The sequence below is a fragment of the Acytostelium subglobosum genome, assembly GCF_000787575.1.
Source record: "Acytostelium subglobosum LB1 DNA, scaffold: scaffold4, whole genome shotgun sequence".
In the NCBI taxonomy this organism is placed as follows: Eukaryota; Evosea; class Eumycetozoa; order Acytosteliales; family Acytosteliaceae; genus Acytostelium; species Acytostelium subglobosum.
In genome coordinates, this window is record NW_012236528.1 from 1,473,317 (window position 1) to 1,487,893 (window position 14,577).

Consider the following 14,577-nt stretch of genomic DNA (forward strand, 5'->3'; position numbering starts at 1 on the left):
CAGTAACATATGATCTGGTCCTTCGTGTCATTTTCATCTTATCGTTGGACGTGAAAGAGAGATTTACTAACTGTTTATTTGTAAGACAAACAATGAAGAAGACAACAATCTGTCTATTGTTGGATCAAAGCAGAGGCGAGATACTGTTGGCCATGAAGAAGAGGGGATTCGGACAACACAAGTGGAATGGTCCTGGTGGAAAGGTTGAAGCAGGTGAGACAGTACAAGACGCTGCAATTAGAGAGTGTATCGAGGAAGTTGGTCTGATGCCTCTGAAGGATCATATGTCTTTGAGGTACGTAATGGTAGTAGAGTTCTCAAGGATCATAGATTGTAGTTTCTAACTTTCACAATGTAGAGGTGTATTGAACTTTAATTATAAGATTGCTAGCGAGACTACAACCTGCTCTGTGTTCCAAGTAGATAAATGGACAGGAGAGATGATAGAGTCAGAGGAAATGAGGCCACAATGGTTCAAGTTGGATGATGTGCCATATAAACAGATGTGGCCTGATGTTGCACATTGGTTTCCAACGTTCTTGAGTCAGATTGGTAGTGCTACCAACAACAAACATCCGTTTTCCTACAGCTTCTACTTCGATGACAAGTACAATTTATTGAATTGGCAACGACAACAACATACTAGTAGTAGTAGTGATGATATGGAGCAATCAAAGTGTTGACGAGGTAACACCGCTTTGCAATAAACGTTTGGACACTCTAGTTGAGGAGAGCCTTGACAACACTCTTGACGTGCATCCTCTTGAGATCCGTGTAGTTCTGACCAGTACCGAGGAATATGATTGGATGACCTGTAGTGTACACCATGGAGATGGCTGCTCCCACCTTGTCATCGATCGTATCAAACTTGGTCAGGATGATACCATCGATAGTTCGGACCTTGGTTTGAGTGGCATCGGCCAAGATAGAGAGTGACTTGTCAAACTTGACCAATTGATCAACACCGTCGTTGCCTACCAGAGCCTCGCCAACAAAGAGTACAAGGTCAATTGTGTTCTGGTTGACCAGTTTGCTGAGTGCTCTCATCAGGGGCTCGTTGTTCTGCATTCTGCCGGTTGTGTCGATCAACACGACGTCGTGGTCTGTCTCTCTGGCGTGCTGAATGGCCTCGCCGGCAATCGCTGCAGCGTCCTTGCCATATCCTCTTTCAAACACCTCAACGTTGAGACGTTCGGCATGTGTCTTGAGTTGCTCAATGGCACCTGAACGGAAGGTGTCACATGCAGCCATCATGACCTTGAAGCCATTGGCTTTGAGCCAGTAGCAAACCTTGGCCAAGTTTGTGCTCTTTCCAACTCCATTGACTCCAGAGAAGACAATGGTGTACGGACGCTTACCCTTGACAGCCTGAACGTCACGAAGGATGTCAATGTTCTTCTTTGGTGTCAAGATACGTGTCATTGTGTCCTCCATAGTTTGCTTGACCACCGTGTTTACACGCTGGAATGTGTCCAGCTTCTTGCCCATGAGACTCTCTCCGACCGAGTCTACCAACTTTTGTGCCACGTCCAGTGCAACGTTCTTGCCAGTAAGATGCGATGTGAACTGTTGTAGAATGGGCTCAAGGTCCTGCTGGTCAATGGTCCTGTTGCCAGTGAGCTTCTGGAAATACTTCATGAATCCAGACACTGGCTTCTCTTCCTCATCCGAACTGATCTCCAAGTCCATGTCATGCTTCACAAAGTCCTTAACAGTGTCCACTACCCTCTAAAATGTGAGACGATGAAGTCAGTATAGGCAGGTACTCTACTCGTGATGTAATGGGTACATACTGTTTTGGTACTGTGATCTGATCTATCGATCATCTCCATCTCTTTCTTTGATATTTTGGTGTCTGACACTCTCTTGTCCTTGCCAACCTTTACAGGGGTGGTCTGCTCTGGAGCCTTCTTTGTAGGTGTGTTCTTCTTTGAGCCACTCGTGCGCAAAGATGAAGCCAATGCCATCCTTGTCCTCTTGATCTCTGGATCCTCCTCATCACCATTCTGTATGGCTTCATGCTCATCGCTCGACTCATCATCGTCACCACTGCTACTGTTGTCACTGCCACTGCTAGACTGCTGTTGACCCTTCTGAGGTGTTTTCTTCTTCCTGTTGGCACCGGTCGTGTCCTTCTTCTTCTTGATGGACTTGCCATCCTTTTTGTCCTTCAATTCACGCTCCTGCTTGTTCTCCATTGCCACCTTGCCCTTCTCTGTCTGATCAAAGGATCGTGGTGCCGAGTGCTGTGACTGTTTCATTCGAGACTCTGTTTCTGTCTTGTTTAGTATTAGCTGGAACTTGTCTGTGAATGGCTGGAAGGTGTCAATGTCGAGGACGTCTGAGGAGTTCTTGATTGAAACAAGGGTATCCTTGTAGAGCTTGATGAACTTTCTCTTGACAATGCTAAGTAGATCCTCAATGTACATCAAGGTGAGAATCTTTTGGTAAACAACCTATGTATGTTTGTAGAGAGAGAGAGAGAGAGAGAGAGAGAGAGAGAGAGAGAGAGAGAGAGAGAGAGAGATGTTGTGTGAGCTACATGTGAATAACCACTTTATAACAACAATGTCATACAACAAAGATCAGATCAACCTCGTTGGCAAAGGTCCATTTGAGAGTATAGTTATCAGACTGATAGGAGGCGTCGGCACTTCTCTCCTGTACCAATACAGTCTTAATAAGGTTGTTGATTGGGTGACCCTTGAGTCTTGCCCACTCGATCGACCAGAGAACAATGCCTCCCTTGGTCAATATCGTAAAGTTATCTATCATCTCTGTCTAGTGTGTTAATTTATTGTTATATATATATGGAATTGAATGTGTGTTTATGTTTATGTTGTTGTTGAAGAAGTAAGATTAAGTACAAGTGATGGAGTTCACAACAGTCATCCCAGGTGATTGTCATTCATTACTCTGATTCACAACACGTCACACACTCACACATGCACACCAGACGAATCAAAACAAGCGTTGACTTTTTTCAAGTTGACAACGAACTCAACTTGTGAATTGGATTGATGGACCAACAGAACTTGAAGATAGGAGTTGATCAATAGAACCAAGTTGTGATTGCAATTCGCGAGTCTGCTAGGGATGGTCTGACTTCATGTGGAATGTACTCTGATAGGAAGAGCAAAAGTCGATCGCCGAGTGGTTCGATATCAACTGTTGTTGTTAAGTTGTCATGTTGTTGTTGTTGTTGTTGTAGCTGAGGCATGTATAGTCTAAGCTCACCACCATCCTGAGGCTTCCATCCAGGATTGAGATAGTATATACATGTGATTCGACGACTGTTGCCACCTACAAAGGAGTCAGTGTGTTTGATGTATCGACCACCAGATGGATAGATGGCCAGCTGTGATTGTGTTCTGGTCTCATCCAAGTGGAGACTTGGTATGACGGCATTGAGTTCTGATCTGAGTTGCTCCAGTCGTGCCAGTAATGTTGAGATGTGTGGTATCCTTCCCTCTTTCAGGTCCAAGCAGGTGTCCTTGTTGAGCCACATGATCTTGTCTGATCGTATTGACTTATCATTCCATTTGGTGTCACCACGACTCATGTTGGCATCACGCAGTTTGTCACCAGAGTCGTAGAGTTGAAGTGTTTCCTTTCTGCAACTATCGTGCAGAGTCTGTCCAACAAAGTCATCTATGATGATGTATCCATCAGTCTCCAACTGTGTCAGGTGTTGCAGTTGAAAGTATTGTAACTTGTCATTGAGTATTGCACCACCGGTTAGATCAATGAGCTTATTATCTGTTGTTGTTGCCTTTGTTTGGATTGTTGATGTTGCTTGGTCAGCAACAGTAGTAGTTGTAGTTGTTGTGTCATTGACTTGGTGAATCAGATTGTCTCCACCAATCATAGAGAGTATCTGAAGCTTCAAGCCAGGTGGTAGGATTGAGAATCCATTGTGTTGTTGGTCCCTGAATGAATGTCCGTGGTGAGTAAACAAGCTCTTATTGAACAGGTAGGTATATAATACATACATTGCTGTTGTTGTTGTTGTAGTGTTGATTATTATTTATAACCAATGAAACTATCAGCCATTAACTTAAGTTAATGTTATCCCAACTTTCGAAACATGATGTCGTCTATCGTGGAACTTTGGATATCCCAATGAATAATATATTATTTATTATATTGGCGATTACTGCTACTACTACTACCACTACTACTATAACTAGACCTATGACGGTCATTGTATCGATCATTATCTCTACGCCTATCATCATATCTGTCTCTGTCTCTGTAGTCTCTACCGCCATCATCGCGATATCTATCTCTATCTCTTTCTCTATCATCATAATACCTATCACCACTTCTATATCTGTCTCTATCTTTGTCCCTATTGTCTCTACCATCATCATCACGATATACATCTCTGTATCTATCGTCTCTTCTTTCATTTGATCTCTCATTGTCCTTGAGTTTGGATTTGTCTTCTGGCTCATTTCTCCTGTCCACTTCTGGATGTCTATTATCAACTACCTCTCTTTCTTTGTTTCTCTGCTCCTCCTTTGTAGTGGTACCATTGTTCTTCTCCTGAATAACATCATCCATCTTTGTTGTTGCTGCTATGATTGGATGGTGTTGATGATGCAGCAGTTGGGATTGATCCTTCATCTCCATCTTTTCTATCTTCTTCTTCTCTGCTTTCCTTGTGGCTCTTTGTTCTGGTGTCTCATTCTTTCTCTGTTCAGCCTTTCTGGCACGTTTCTCCTCCTTCTTGATACGTTTCTCTGCCTTTCTCTTTCTCTTTCTTTCACGTCTAGTCTCTTTATCTTCATGGTCCGAGTCACTGCTGCTCTCATCACTATTATCATTCTTGTTGTTGGAGTTATCATCATCATCATCGTCATCATCACCTTCACGCTTCTTTGGCTTTCTATAATCCTTTACATGATCGACCTTGATCAACCTGTCCAGTATCTTGACACCACTAAAGTTGTCCACGGCCAATACGGTGCTCCTCTGATCCTCGTACTTGATAAAGGCGAAACCATTTGACTTGCCCGTCTCTTTGTTCCTGACTAGATTGCACTCCTCCACCTCTCCATACTGACTGATCAATGCAATGATATCACCCTCGTTCATTTCGTAGGGCAGACCACCGACGAATATCCAAGGACTGTGAGCATAGTCAGCGTGCCAAGATGCATTGTCACTGACATTCTTATCCAACTCTCTCTTGTTTAGATTGTTTATCTCTCTTATCACATTCATCGTGTTGTGTTGTTATAATTAAATGAATTCTAAATCTCATCTTTAATGTTTCAAACATTACATCATCTGTTGAACTCTCAACAGTCAATCAAACATGTTTGACAGCTAGCAACTAGGATATAGATATAATTAGTTAAAGATAATAATAACAACAATATGCTCTTAAATGTAGAAGAGTATATATCATCAGTCAATCGATCATTCACCATTAAACAATGCAACAATCGTGAACTTGAACTTAATCTTAGGGATCTATTCCCAAGTGCTTTGACAGACAACCAACAGACATCATCACAACACGTTCATGTGATTATCGTGTGGACACCTACCACACTACCCATGAGTGGCTACTCTGATAGGACCGATAGTGAGAGAGAGTCTCTCGCTAATAATGTATGTGTGTGTGAGTGTATGTGACAATCTATCAAGGTCTTGTGGCTTACAGTCAATCTCTCTCTCTCTCTCTCTCTCTCTCTCTCTCTCTCTCTCTCTCTATCGCACTCTCAAGTTTATAGAGTTGGCACTAAAGTTCTGTCAATCAATTGAGAAGCAAGGACATTGGGCAGATTTCATTGAGCCTCTCTCTGGTGTACCTGTATGTATCATACATAGGCAGACAGGCAAGCAGGCTACTCTTGTTGTGATTAGTAGTAGTAGATGACACTGACCACCCTTTCACTACTTTTTAAAGTATATCAATAGAGTGAATGCCAACTCTGTGTTTGTGCCTACGGATATGGGCAGTGCACTGGACATTGACATTGTGGATGTTGGATGCTGTCAAGTGATGAGACATCCCCAATGGAAGGTACGAGCATTCTTCTCCATGATGGTTTCAACTGCACCATTGGAGATGATCATCAAAGGTATACAAGATATTGCCTCTACCAGTGTCACTGAGGAGGTACATCAATAGTAGTAGTAGTAGTTGAAGGTTATCGTCAAACTCAACTATGTTATCTGCCTGTCTGTCGCACATCGGACTCTGTCAATCAAAGGTGACACGACCTAATTACGAACTGGAACAATGAGCTCATCCTGGTGATCACCAAAGCATTCGTTTTCCAAATCGACGACTTTTATTTTTATTTATTTTTGTTACACACGAGTTGGAAACACAAGAACACTCTAGAGTTCAGATTGACTGACTGCATTAAGGCATTCAACAACTACAAGTTTATCTCTAACAAATTTTATCAATACATACATACACACACATACGACTGACTGACCGAGATCATGAATAGCTTAACAAGATCATTATTCTCAAACACCACCAGATACCTGTCATCAAATGTCCTTGCTGTAACTATCTATCCATCTGTCTATCATGATCAACTTACGATACAATTGGTTACTAACAACCAAACAAAATAATAGAGATCATCGACAACAAGATTCATCCAATATAATGCCGGCAGCTCATTGAGGAGACTGCAGGACATCAATGGAAACAGCCAACAAAGATACACTCTGAGAAGCTACTCCACTACTGAGAACAAGACTACTGAGCAACAGACATCAACCACAGCAGCAGAGGAGAAGCCAACCACAGACACCCCACAGCAACCAACACTTGAGGATCAAATCGAGGACCTGAAGAAGCAACTCGAGGAGAAGCACAAGCTGTTGCTTTACACTGCTGCTGAGCGTGAGAACGCTCGCAAGTTTGGCAAGGAGGAGGCAGACAAGGCCAAGAAGTTTGGCATTCAGTCATTCGCAAAGGAGTTGCTCGAGGTGGTCGACCAGCTCGAGATGGCACTTGGCCAGTACAACCAGGAGCATTTGAGCGCCAACAACGATCTCAGAACACTTCACGAGGGTGTCAAGATGACAGAGGACCTGTTCCTGAAGATTATGGGCAAGAATGGTCTCATTCGTTTCAATCCAGTCGGCGAGAAGTTCGACCCAAACAGCCACCACGCACTCTACCAAATCGAGGATGCCACCGTTGATCCAGGTACAATCAAGGTCGTTCACAAGCAGGGTTACAAGCTCAACGATAGACTTGTTCGTCCTGCCCAAGTTGGTGTGTCTAAGAAGTCAACATAAACAATAATATATAGGGATAGGACTCAGGATTATTATATGTTTGACTTGAATGATTGTCGTGTGCCTCGTCAGGTCCGTGTGTGATTCAACACAACGAGGTGATGTTCATCAAAAATGATTCACACCAGGTGTCACCAATTCTTTTCTAAAAGAGATAATAACAAACAACAGATATTTATTATAAACCTATGACATCCAGTCCTTCAACAACTACAGCAGTGTCATCGATGACACAGAGACCATGGTTACTTTGGACACTCTGTTTGTTAGTTTCTTTATTGGGACGTTATCTTGTCTCTATTCATTCTTACTCTGGTGTGTAGATCATGATGATATCTGAAGCTAGTCCTCGTTGCAACGATGACATGTGACCAGGATTGCATCACTGACACTCTCATCAACTTTATTTAAATAGGTCATGCGACACCACCAATGTTTGGTGACTTTGAGGCTCAACGACATTGGATGGAGATCACAACCAATCTGGCCTCTTCTCAATGGTACTTCAACACAACTGATAACAACCTACAGTATTGGGGACTCGACTATCCTCCATTGACTGCATACTCTAGTTGGTTATTTGGAAAAGTGTATGTTGTAGTTGGTCGGACAAGCTTACCTAGTTCACTAGGTGGTGTATTGATACATCTTTCAATATAGTGCAGAAAAGATAGAGCCTGGATTGGTGCAATTGTTCACTTCACGTGGCTATGAGACACCATCCAGCAAATTGTTCATGAGGATGACTGTAATCATCTCGGACATGTTCATTTGGTTACCCTCAGTCTACTTCTTTGTTCGATCATTTTACTCTGATCGCTCATTAATCCAAAGAGTAAGATGATGCAGTGATTATTGACAGCATCAGTAACAAGGTGATTTATGAGAGCTCTGATACCAACTAATCAAACATAGTCATGTGCATTCCTATTCATTTCACTCCAACCTGGTCTTCTGCTGATCGATCATGGACATTTCCAATACAACGGCATCAGTCTTGGCTTTGCACTCTTTGCAATCACATTCATTGTGCGACGACAACATCTCTTGGCCAGCTTCTTCTTTGTACTCTCTTTGAACTACAAACAGATATCATTGTACTACTCACCTGTATTTTTCTTTTACCTCCTCTTTGCCAACCTCTCATTTACTGATCTGTATGTACAATCAACAAACTGGATACCAACCGGATAGACTAACATGATTCATTGATTTAGTCTCAAATCAATTGGAAAGATTATGTCAATTGGAGTTACAGTAATATCTACATTTATTGTTTGTTGGCTTCCATTCCTCTCACTGGAACAGATAACCCAACTTCTTATCCGTCTATTTCCAACAGCCAGAGGACTTTTTGAGGATAAGGTTGCCAACTTTTGGTGTGTCTTCTCTGTCGTTGTCAACTTCAAAAGCAGATTCACTCACGAGATCATGTTAAGAATATGGTAACTATGAGCAATTCTTTTAGCAAGATACAACAAGCATAGCACTAACTCTCAAATCCATCCATACCTACAGTACATTATCCACACTAACTGTCTTTTCACCGATTATTTATCCACTCTGGAAGAGCTCCAAAGATATCAAGCGACACGGATTGGTATTCATTCAGGCGCTGATCATATGTTCATTTGCCTTCTTTTTGTTCTCTTTCCATGTACATGAGAAGACCATCCTTTTCCCAATGCTACCAATCTCATTGCTGGTACTACATTTCCCATTCATCACATGGTGGTTCGGTGTGATCTCAACCTTTAGCATGTTCCCTCTTCTATTCAAGGATGGTCTCATACTGCCCTACTTTGTTTGCCAGATTGTCTACTTTGTACTTGGATATCAATGGGTCCAAAGACTCGAGGCAAACAACAACAAGTCATCAAACCTATGGCAATATTCATTCCTCATCGTATGTATCAATGTAATGACATTGATTGAACCAGTCCTTTAACCATCTCTCATCTCAATAGTTAAACGTCATTACCATGGTACTGTGCCATATCCTCTTCCAATTTATCAAGCCTCCAGTACATTTGCCAGCATTATTCCTTTTGTTGGTGGCAGTGGTATCATTTGTTCACTTTGGATTGACCTATCTTTACTTTGTTGTGCAGATGTTCAAGTGCTCAGCGACCAACAACAATAACAAGACGAAGAGTCATTAAAGAGTACATTGGTTGACAGAGATCAAGAGTTTATTGGATCCTCACCGCTCCTCCAAAACTTGTTTGAGTGAATATCATAGTAGGACAACATTGACAGTGATCTCTTGAGGTCAGGTTGTTGTTGATTGGCAGTGGTGAGTGGTGATGACAGTCTTTGACAATAGTTGTCTATCTTGTTATCCAGTAGACTGAGTTCGGCTGGATCAATGAGTCGACGATAGGATCTTTGACCGAGACCAATGCTGTCTAAATAGTGATGATAAGCCACCAACAGACGTACTTGTTCAAAGAGCAATGTGGATGTCGTGCTGAATTGGTCAATGTCCTTTGACAACCTGTGGAGAAGTTGTTGCACTGAGAGTATCTCTGGTTGGTCATGCGTCAAGCATTCATACAACATGTGAGTATTGAAGTTGGCCTCATCCTCGTCCTCTTGGTTAGCAGTGCCAGAGCTATGGCAGTAGTGTCTGGCAAATGATAGGATGTGAGCGTCGGCAGAGAACGACTTGAGAATATCTTCTTTGTTGGATCCTTTTACACTCTTTGGGAATGACTTGGCCAGACTCTTGAAGCCTTCTGGATCCTCATTGTAGGTGAGATGTCCTATCTTTCTCTTGACAAATATTGTGGGGTGCTGGGACATTGTAGCTGGTGTAGTATCATTATTGCTGCTGTTTCCCCATCCACTGAAATTGAGATTCCAGTATCTAGGACTACATAGACGAATGGAATGGATTAACCTTGGCTCTGGCAACAGACATGGTGTAATCATGGATATTGTCTTGATTGAGTCTGGCGCAACTGATACGTCCACTTCAATTGGAACGTGGCAAGGTGCATTGGTGTCGATATCTCGTGTGATCAGACACCTAGGTTCAATTGCCAAATAGTAAAAGTGTCGCAAGGCCTGCAAATGATAGATGTTGTCTGTACTGCTATTGGGGAACCTTGGATAGAGTGCACACACGAGGGCAGCGATAGCAACATTGCTACAAGACAATGTATACCTTCCACCACCGAGGAAGAGGAAGCCAATCGACATTGATATCGCCATATGATTTCCGTAGCTGATATCTTTGGACAATCTTCCACGGACACTTCTGAGGAGTCGTAGTGCAGAAAGGTCACCAGTGCCACTGAGTACCAACGATAGAGAAAGGCAGGCCACACCCAGACATGTCTCAATAGTGGTGATCATTGTACGACTGCAATTGTTCTGTTTCAGTTTGCACGTGATGAATAGCTGGCGTTTGAGGAACCTCTGAGTCCAAACAGTAAGCACTGATGATGCCTGTTCATTGGCGGTGCCGGCGAATCTCATTCCGATGGACATGCAGGCACCGGCTACAATGTTGCAGAAGATCAACAAAATGAACTCATGGTCAATGTCATTCTTGTATCCCGTATCAGAGAGGCTGAATACCCTTTGGTCATTAGGTGAATTCAGTAATGTCACAAGACTTCTGATGCTCACAGGCACCTGATTGAGTATCCAATCCTCTGTTGGCTAAATATAGTAGTATTGAGAGAATATTAGATATATTGTCATTGCTATTCTGAATATTCAACTTACCTGGACAGAGTCCCATAGAATGAGTGATTTGCCAAGTGTCCTGATCAAGAGACAGTTTGTTCGAACAAAGTTGAACGAGTAGTTTGACTCTGGTAGTGTATAGTAGGAAGCTACCTTTTGGTTGTTGGACTTTAGGTAGATGAGTGCCAATGCCAAGATTGCGCCAGGTTCTGTGATGTCGGTGTTGGGGTAGGTTCCTTCATGTATCAAGTTGGACTTGTTGTTGCTTGATCCCCGCTGCTGGTTATCACCACCTCGATGAAGAGATGTATTGTTGTTGTTGATATAGGCCTTCAGTCGGTTCTCTATTGATAGGTCTTCAAGAGTACCATCGTCATGACCTCTACCCAGGTTGACAAGACCAAGTGCCAGGCCAGCAGTAAGACTGTAGCTCTCACGGTCCAAATGTTTGTCATTGTTTGGCTTGCATCCAATCTCCAAGAGTAGGACCTCGGTCATTCTACGGTTGCCCGTTCCAAGATAGAGTAGACCAATGCCCATGACCGATGCGATCTGAACATACGACGGTACATCAAGGTCAATTGATGAGGGAGGGTGGAGGGAGGGTATATGAATGCTGAGAATCTTGGCCACTGACATCTCCATCGTTCCCTTCTTTGTGGCGGCAATACCGAGCAGCAGTCCAACGCTAGTTGTTTGATTCTTTAGTGAAAGGTATTCAAACACTTTGGTGAACGCAAGAGATGACAGTTTGCCCTGGAGACCAAGGGCAAGCAGCAGGCCAGAGTAGGATGGTGTGAATTCTGATGGACGGTTGTAGACAATCCATGTGTTGGTTATCTCTGCCCGTTCAGCTGTTAGACTTAGTCCGGCGGCCACACCAGTATGGAACTCGGGCCAGTGAAGCATGTCTGGAGTGTTGATCATCACTTGGTCATTGAGAGAGATGTTGGTCTTTGACTCGCTGACAATGCCTCCCAAGATGATGGGAGGAATGTGAATTGGCTCGGTTGGAAGGGGACGGGTTGATCCAATGAAGAACATACCATAGCCCAGTGTAAGTGCCATTGTCCTCTGAGAGCAGAGTAGTAGTTTGGCCTGTAACTCCATGAGATAATCATGGTCATTGACGCCTTGCTCCTGATTGTGGTTGATGTGTACACGATTGGAGAATGAAAGCATTCGTTTGACCTCAATAAGTCGTAGGTCAGTGTCGAATCGCAGTGAGGTGACATCATTGTCATTGGATGACAGGTTGGTATTGTATCTTGTACAGGTGGGTATCTGTGCTTGAAGCAGAGATTCAAGGGAGATGTACGAGGTAGAGGGCATGATTGAGTGATGCACCAAATCTTGTCGACCAACTAGGATATATGCACAGTTGGGCCAATTGGTTGGAGGTGTCTGTCTACAGTATCGAATTGCCTCTCGAAGAGGTGTTGAGACGCCAAGTACCAAGCTATTGATGTCCTCGTTGGTGATTCCTAGATTGGTCATCGTGAGTACAAGGCATTCGCACTGCTTCTTGAACTCCATTGACTTGAGCGTGGATGTGAATAGTCTGAGAATCCGGTTCAGCCACTTTAGTGTTGAGCTGGCTGAGAGTAGTCCAGATTGCGTCAATCTGAATGGCATTGGGTCAAGAGTTGGGGCATTAAAGTAGGACATGAGGAATTGATACACAGATGGTACGGAGCGATGGTGTCGAGTACTCTCTGAGCAAGAGGTGAGAAAGATTTGAATCGAATCGATCGAGTTTGTAAACATCTCTATATTTTCACGATAGTAATATTCAACATATCTAGGTTCCTGAGCATAGATACCTGAGAGAGTGGGAGAAGGGTTAGCGAATAATGATGATGAGGTACCAAAGATTGGGAGCAGGCAAAACATACCTAGTTGGAGTAGCAATGGTGCTAGTGCTCGAGAGTTGGCCATTTGATAGGTTGTCGACTTGTACTCCTCGTAGAGGTGGTGAAGAGGCTCAAGCAGGTGCTCCACGATGTTGATTGTGAATGTATATTGATTTCGTGCGTTGTTGTCAATGATTGATTTACAAGTTGGTCCATTGGTTGCCACCTGATTCTGGACTGATTGCCAACTCTTAACAAAGTCCCAGTCATCTGTGGTATCAGATGATGATATTGACTGTGTTGATTTTACTTGGTTTCCAATCAAGGTTGAGAGAACGGCCTGTTCAAATTGTGTAAAGCTGTCGCTGCAACTCGAGTGATTGCTAACATTCATTGCATGATGGATTGTGGCAATGAATTGTCTGTTGTCAACATCTTGGCATGTCAGAATGTTCAAGCAGTCGTTAACCAAAGTGCTCTCAAAAGAAGGCAATATGAGCTTGACTCTTCGGTGGGTACCATCTGAGAGGACCAGTGTCAGCCTGTTGAACACAGGGTCAATGACTTTGACTATTGAGGGTAGGTCCTTTGGCTGGACGTAGATGGCCATGCACTTGTGATTGTCATTCATCACCCTAATCGTTCGGTGGTCTGTTTCAAAGATATAGTAATGATGCAAATGAGGTCTGTGAGGTATTGATATGGGACCAGCTTGCAGTACACTATCAAAAAGTTTTGAATGGGAGGTACCAGTGTTATTGTTGTGGCCAAGTTTGAACAATGAATCGTCAATCTGAAGGCATACTGCGAAAAGATTGTCCGTTTGTTCCAGTACAAGTGTTGAAATGGATGCACTCGTGGACTTTCCAATGCACTCACTGGTCATCAACAGTGTGGCCACAATGTCACTGTCGATCACAAACTCTTCATCATCATCTACTACATAGCTGGTATCTGGTGCACCTGATTCGTATGATTCCATAAAGTGAGATAGTGATGATGACGATGACGATGATAATGACGATGTCTCCATTGCAGAGCTGGACTGTTTGTGATTTGCACTCTTCTTATACTTTGGTTCTCTGTCTTTAAAGTCCAATCGCCAGATATAGTGCAGCTGATCGATTGAATGGTAGGTCACCATGATCGGACTGGCGGCATTGCTGTGGACTACCTTGTGGTTGCTGTCATAGAAGAAAGAGAGTGACTGACATGCGATCACCGATGCGTCTCTTTTCAGAAGTGGTTTGAGCTCCTCGAGAGGATGGCTTAGACTGAGCAGTGATGGCTTCTCCTCGTTGACAGGTGAAGAAGAGTTGTGCATTCGCTCCAGAACCATGCCGTATGGTGTTGGCCAGATGTCAATGATCGGACACGGTGGTACGATCTGATAGGTCTTGCCTGCATTGTTGTAGATGCACAGTGAACTGGTAGTCAATATTGAGAGAAAGTGGTTGTAGTCCTTTGATTCCTGGGCATAGTGTGGAAGTGTGATCCACTTGATAGAGATGATATCACCAGACTGGTGCATATCAAGTGTGATACGCTTGTGTGTTGTGCCGCATGCACTCCAGGCCACAATCAAATGTTTATTGCACCATGATAGTTCATGTTCTATTGATAGTTCATTGTTGTTGTTGTTGTTGTTGAGTATAGTGTTCAATAATGGATTGCTTATCAATTTGTATTGGTGATGTTGTTGCTTTACTGATCGTTGTTGTGTATTGCTGTTGTTGTTGTTGGTACA

General features: G+C 43.2%; 7 protein-coding genes across 7 annotated transcripts; 3 read left to right on the forward strand and 4 right to left on the reverse strand.

The window, feature by feature from the left end:
* Positions 1 to 720: 720 nt before the first annotated feature.
* On the reverse strand, positions 721 to 2,781 carry SAMD00019534_027480 (hypothetical protein; the record flags this gene model as incomplete). Its single annotated transcript, XM_012902046.1, has 4 exons — positions 721 to 1,728; positions 1,794 to 2,112; positions 2,143 to 2,456; positions 2,578 to 2,781. Coding segments are annotated over 4 exons (1,845 nt in total), but the record flags the coding sequence as incomplete, so codon positions are not given.
* A 271-nt stretch (positions 2,782 to 3,052) lies between these two features.
* Positions 3,053 to 3,868, reverse strand: SAMD00019534_027490 (hypothetical protein; the record flags this gene model as incomplete). The annotated part of the gene is made up of 1 exon (XM_012902047.1): positions 3,053 to 3,868. One exon carries the CDS (start codon positions 3,866 to 3,868, stop codon positions 3,053 to 3,055), a length of 816 nt encoding a protein of 271 aa, XP_012757501.1.
* A 266-nt stretch (positions 3,869 to 4,134) lies between these two features.
* Positions 4,135 to 5,229, reverse strand: SAMD00019534_027500 (hypothetical protein; the record flags this gene model as incomplete). The annotated part of the gene is made up of 1 exon (XM_012902048.1): positions 4,135 to 5,229. The coding sequence occupies one exon, from the start codon at positions 5,227 to 5,229 to the stop codon at positions 4,135 to 4,137; it is 1,095 nt and encodes a 364-aa protein (XP_012757502.1).
* A 300-nt stretch (positions 5,230 to 5,529) lies between these two features.
* On the forward strand, positions 5,530 to 6,139 carry SAMD00019534_027510 (hypothetical protein; the record flags this gene model as incomplete). Its single annotated transcript, XM_012902049.1, has 3 exons — positions 5,530 to 5,622; positions 5,738 to 5,824; positions 5,921 to 6,139. Coding segments are annotated over 3 exons (399 nt in total), but the record flags the coding sequence as incomplete, so codon positions are not given.
* Positions 6,140 to 6,468: 329 nt separating this feature from the next.
* SAMD00019534_027520 (hypothetical protein) lies at positions 6,469 to 7,281 on the forward strand (the record flags this gene model as incomplete). The annotated part of the gene is made up of 2 exons (XM_012902050.1): positions 6,469 to 6,534; positions 6,610 to 7,281. 2 exons carry the CDS (start codon positions 6,469 to 6,471, stop codon positions 7,279 to 7,281), a joined length of 738 nt encoding a protein of 245 aa, XP_012757504.1.
* A 188-nt stretch (positions 7,282 to 7,469) lies between these two features.
* SAMD00019534_027530 (hypothetical protein) lies at positions 7,470 to 9,440 on the forward strand (the record flags this gene model as incomplete). Its single annotated transcript, XM_012902051.1, has 7 exons — positions 7,470 to 7,596; positions 7,697 to 7,871; positions 7,942 to 8,116; positions 8,197 to 8,438; positions 8,499 to 8,726; positions 8,800 to 9,187; positions 9,249 to 9,440. Coding segments are annotated over 7 exons (1,527 nt in total), but the record flags the coding sequence as incomplete, so codon positions are not given.
* Positions 9,441 to 9,465: 25 nt separating this feature from the next.
* Positions 9,466 to 14,361, reverse strand: SAMD00019534_027540 (hypothetical protein; the record flags this gene model as incomplete). Its single annotated transcript, XM_012902052.1, has 4 exons — positions 9,466 to 10,950; positions 11,017 to 12,800; positions 12,873 to 13,481; positions 13,581 to 14,361. 4 exons carry the CDS (start codon positions 14,359 to 14,361, stop codon positions 9,466 to 9,468), a joined length of 4,659 nt encoding a protein of 1,552 aa, XP_012757506.1.
* Positions 14,362 to 14,577: the final 216 nt, after the last annotated feature.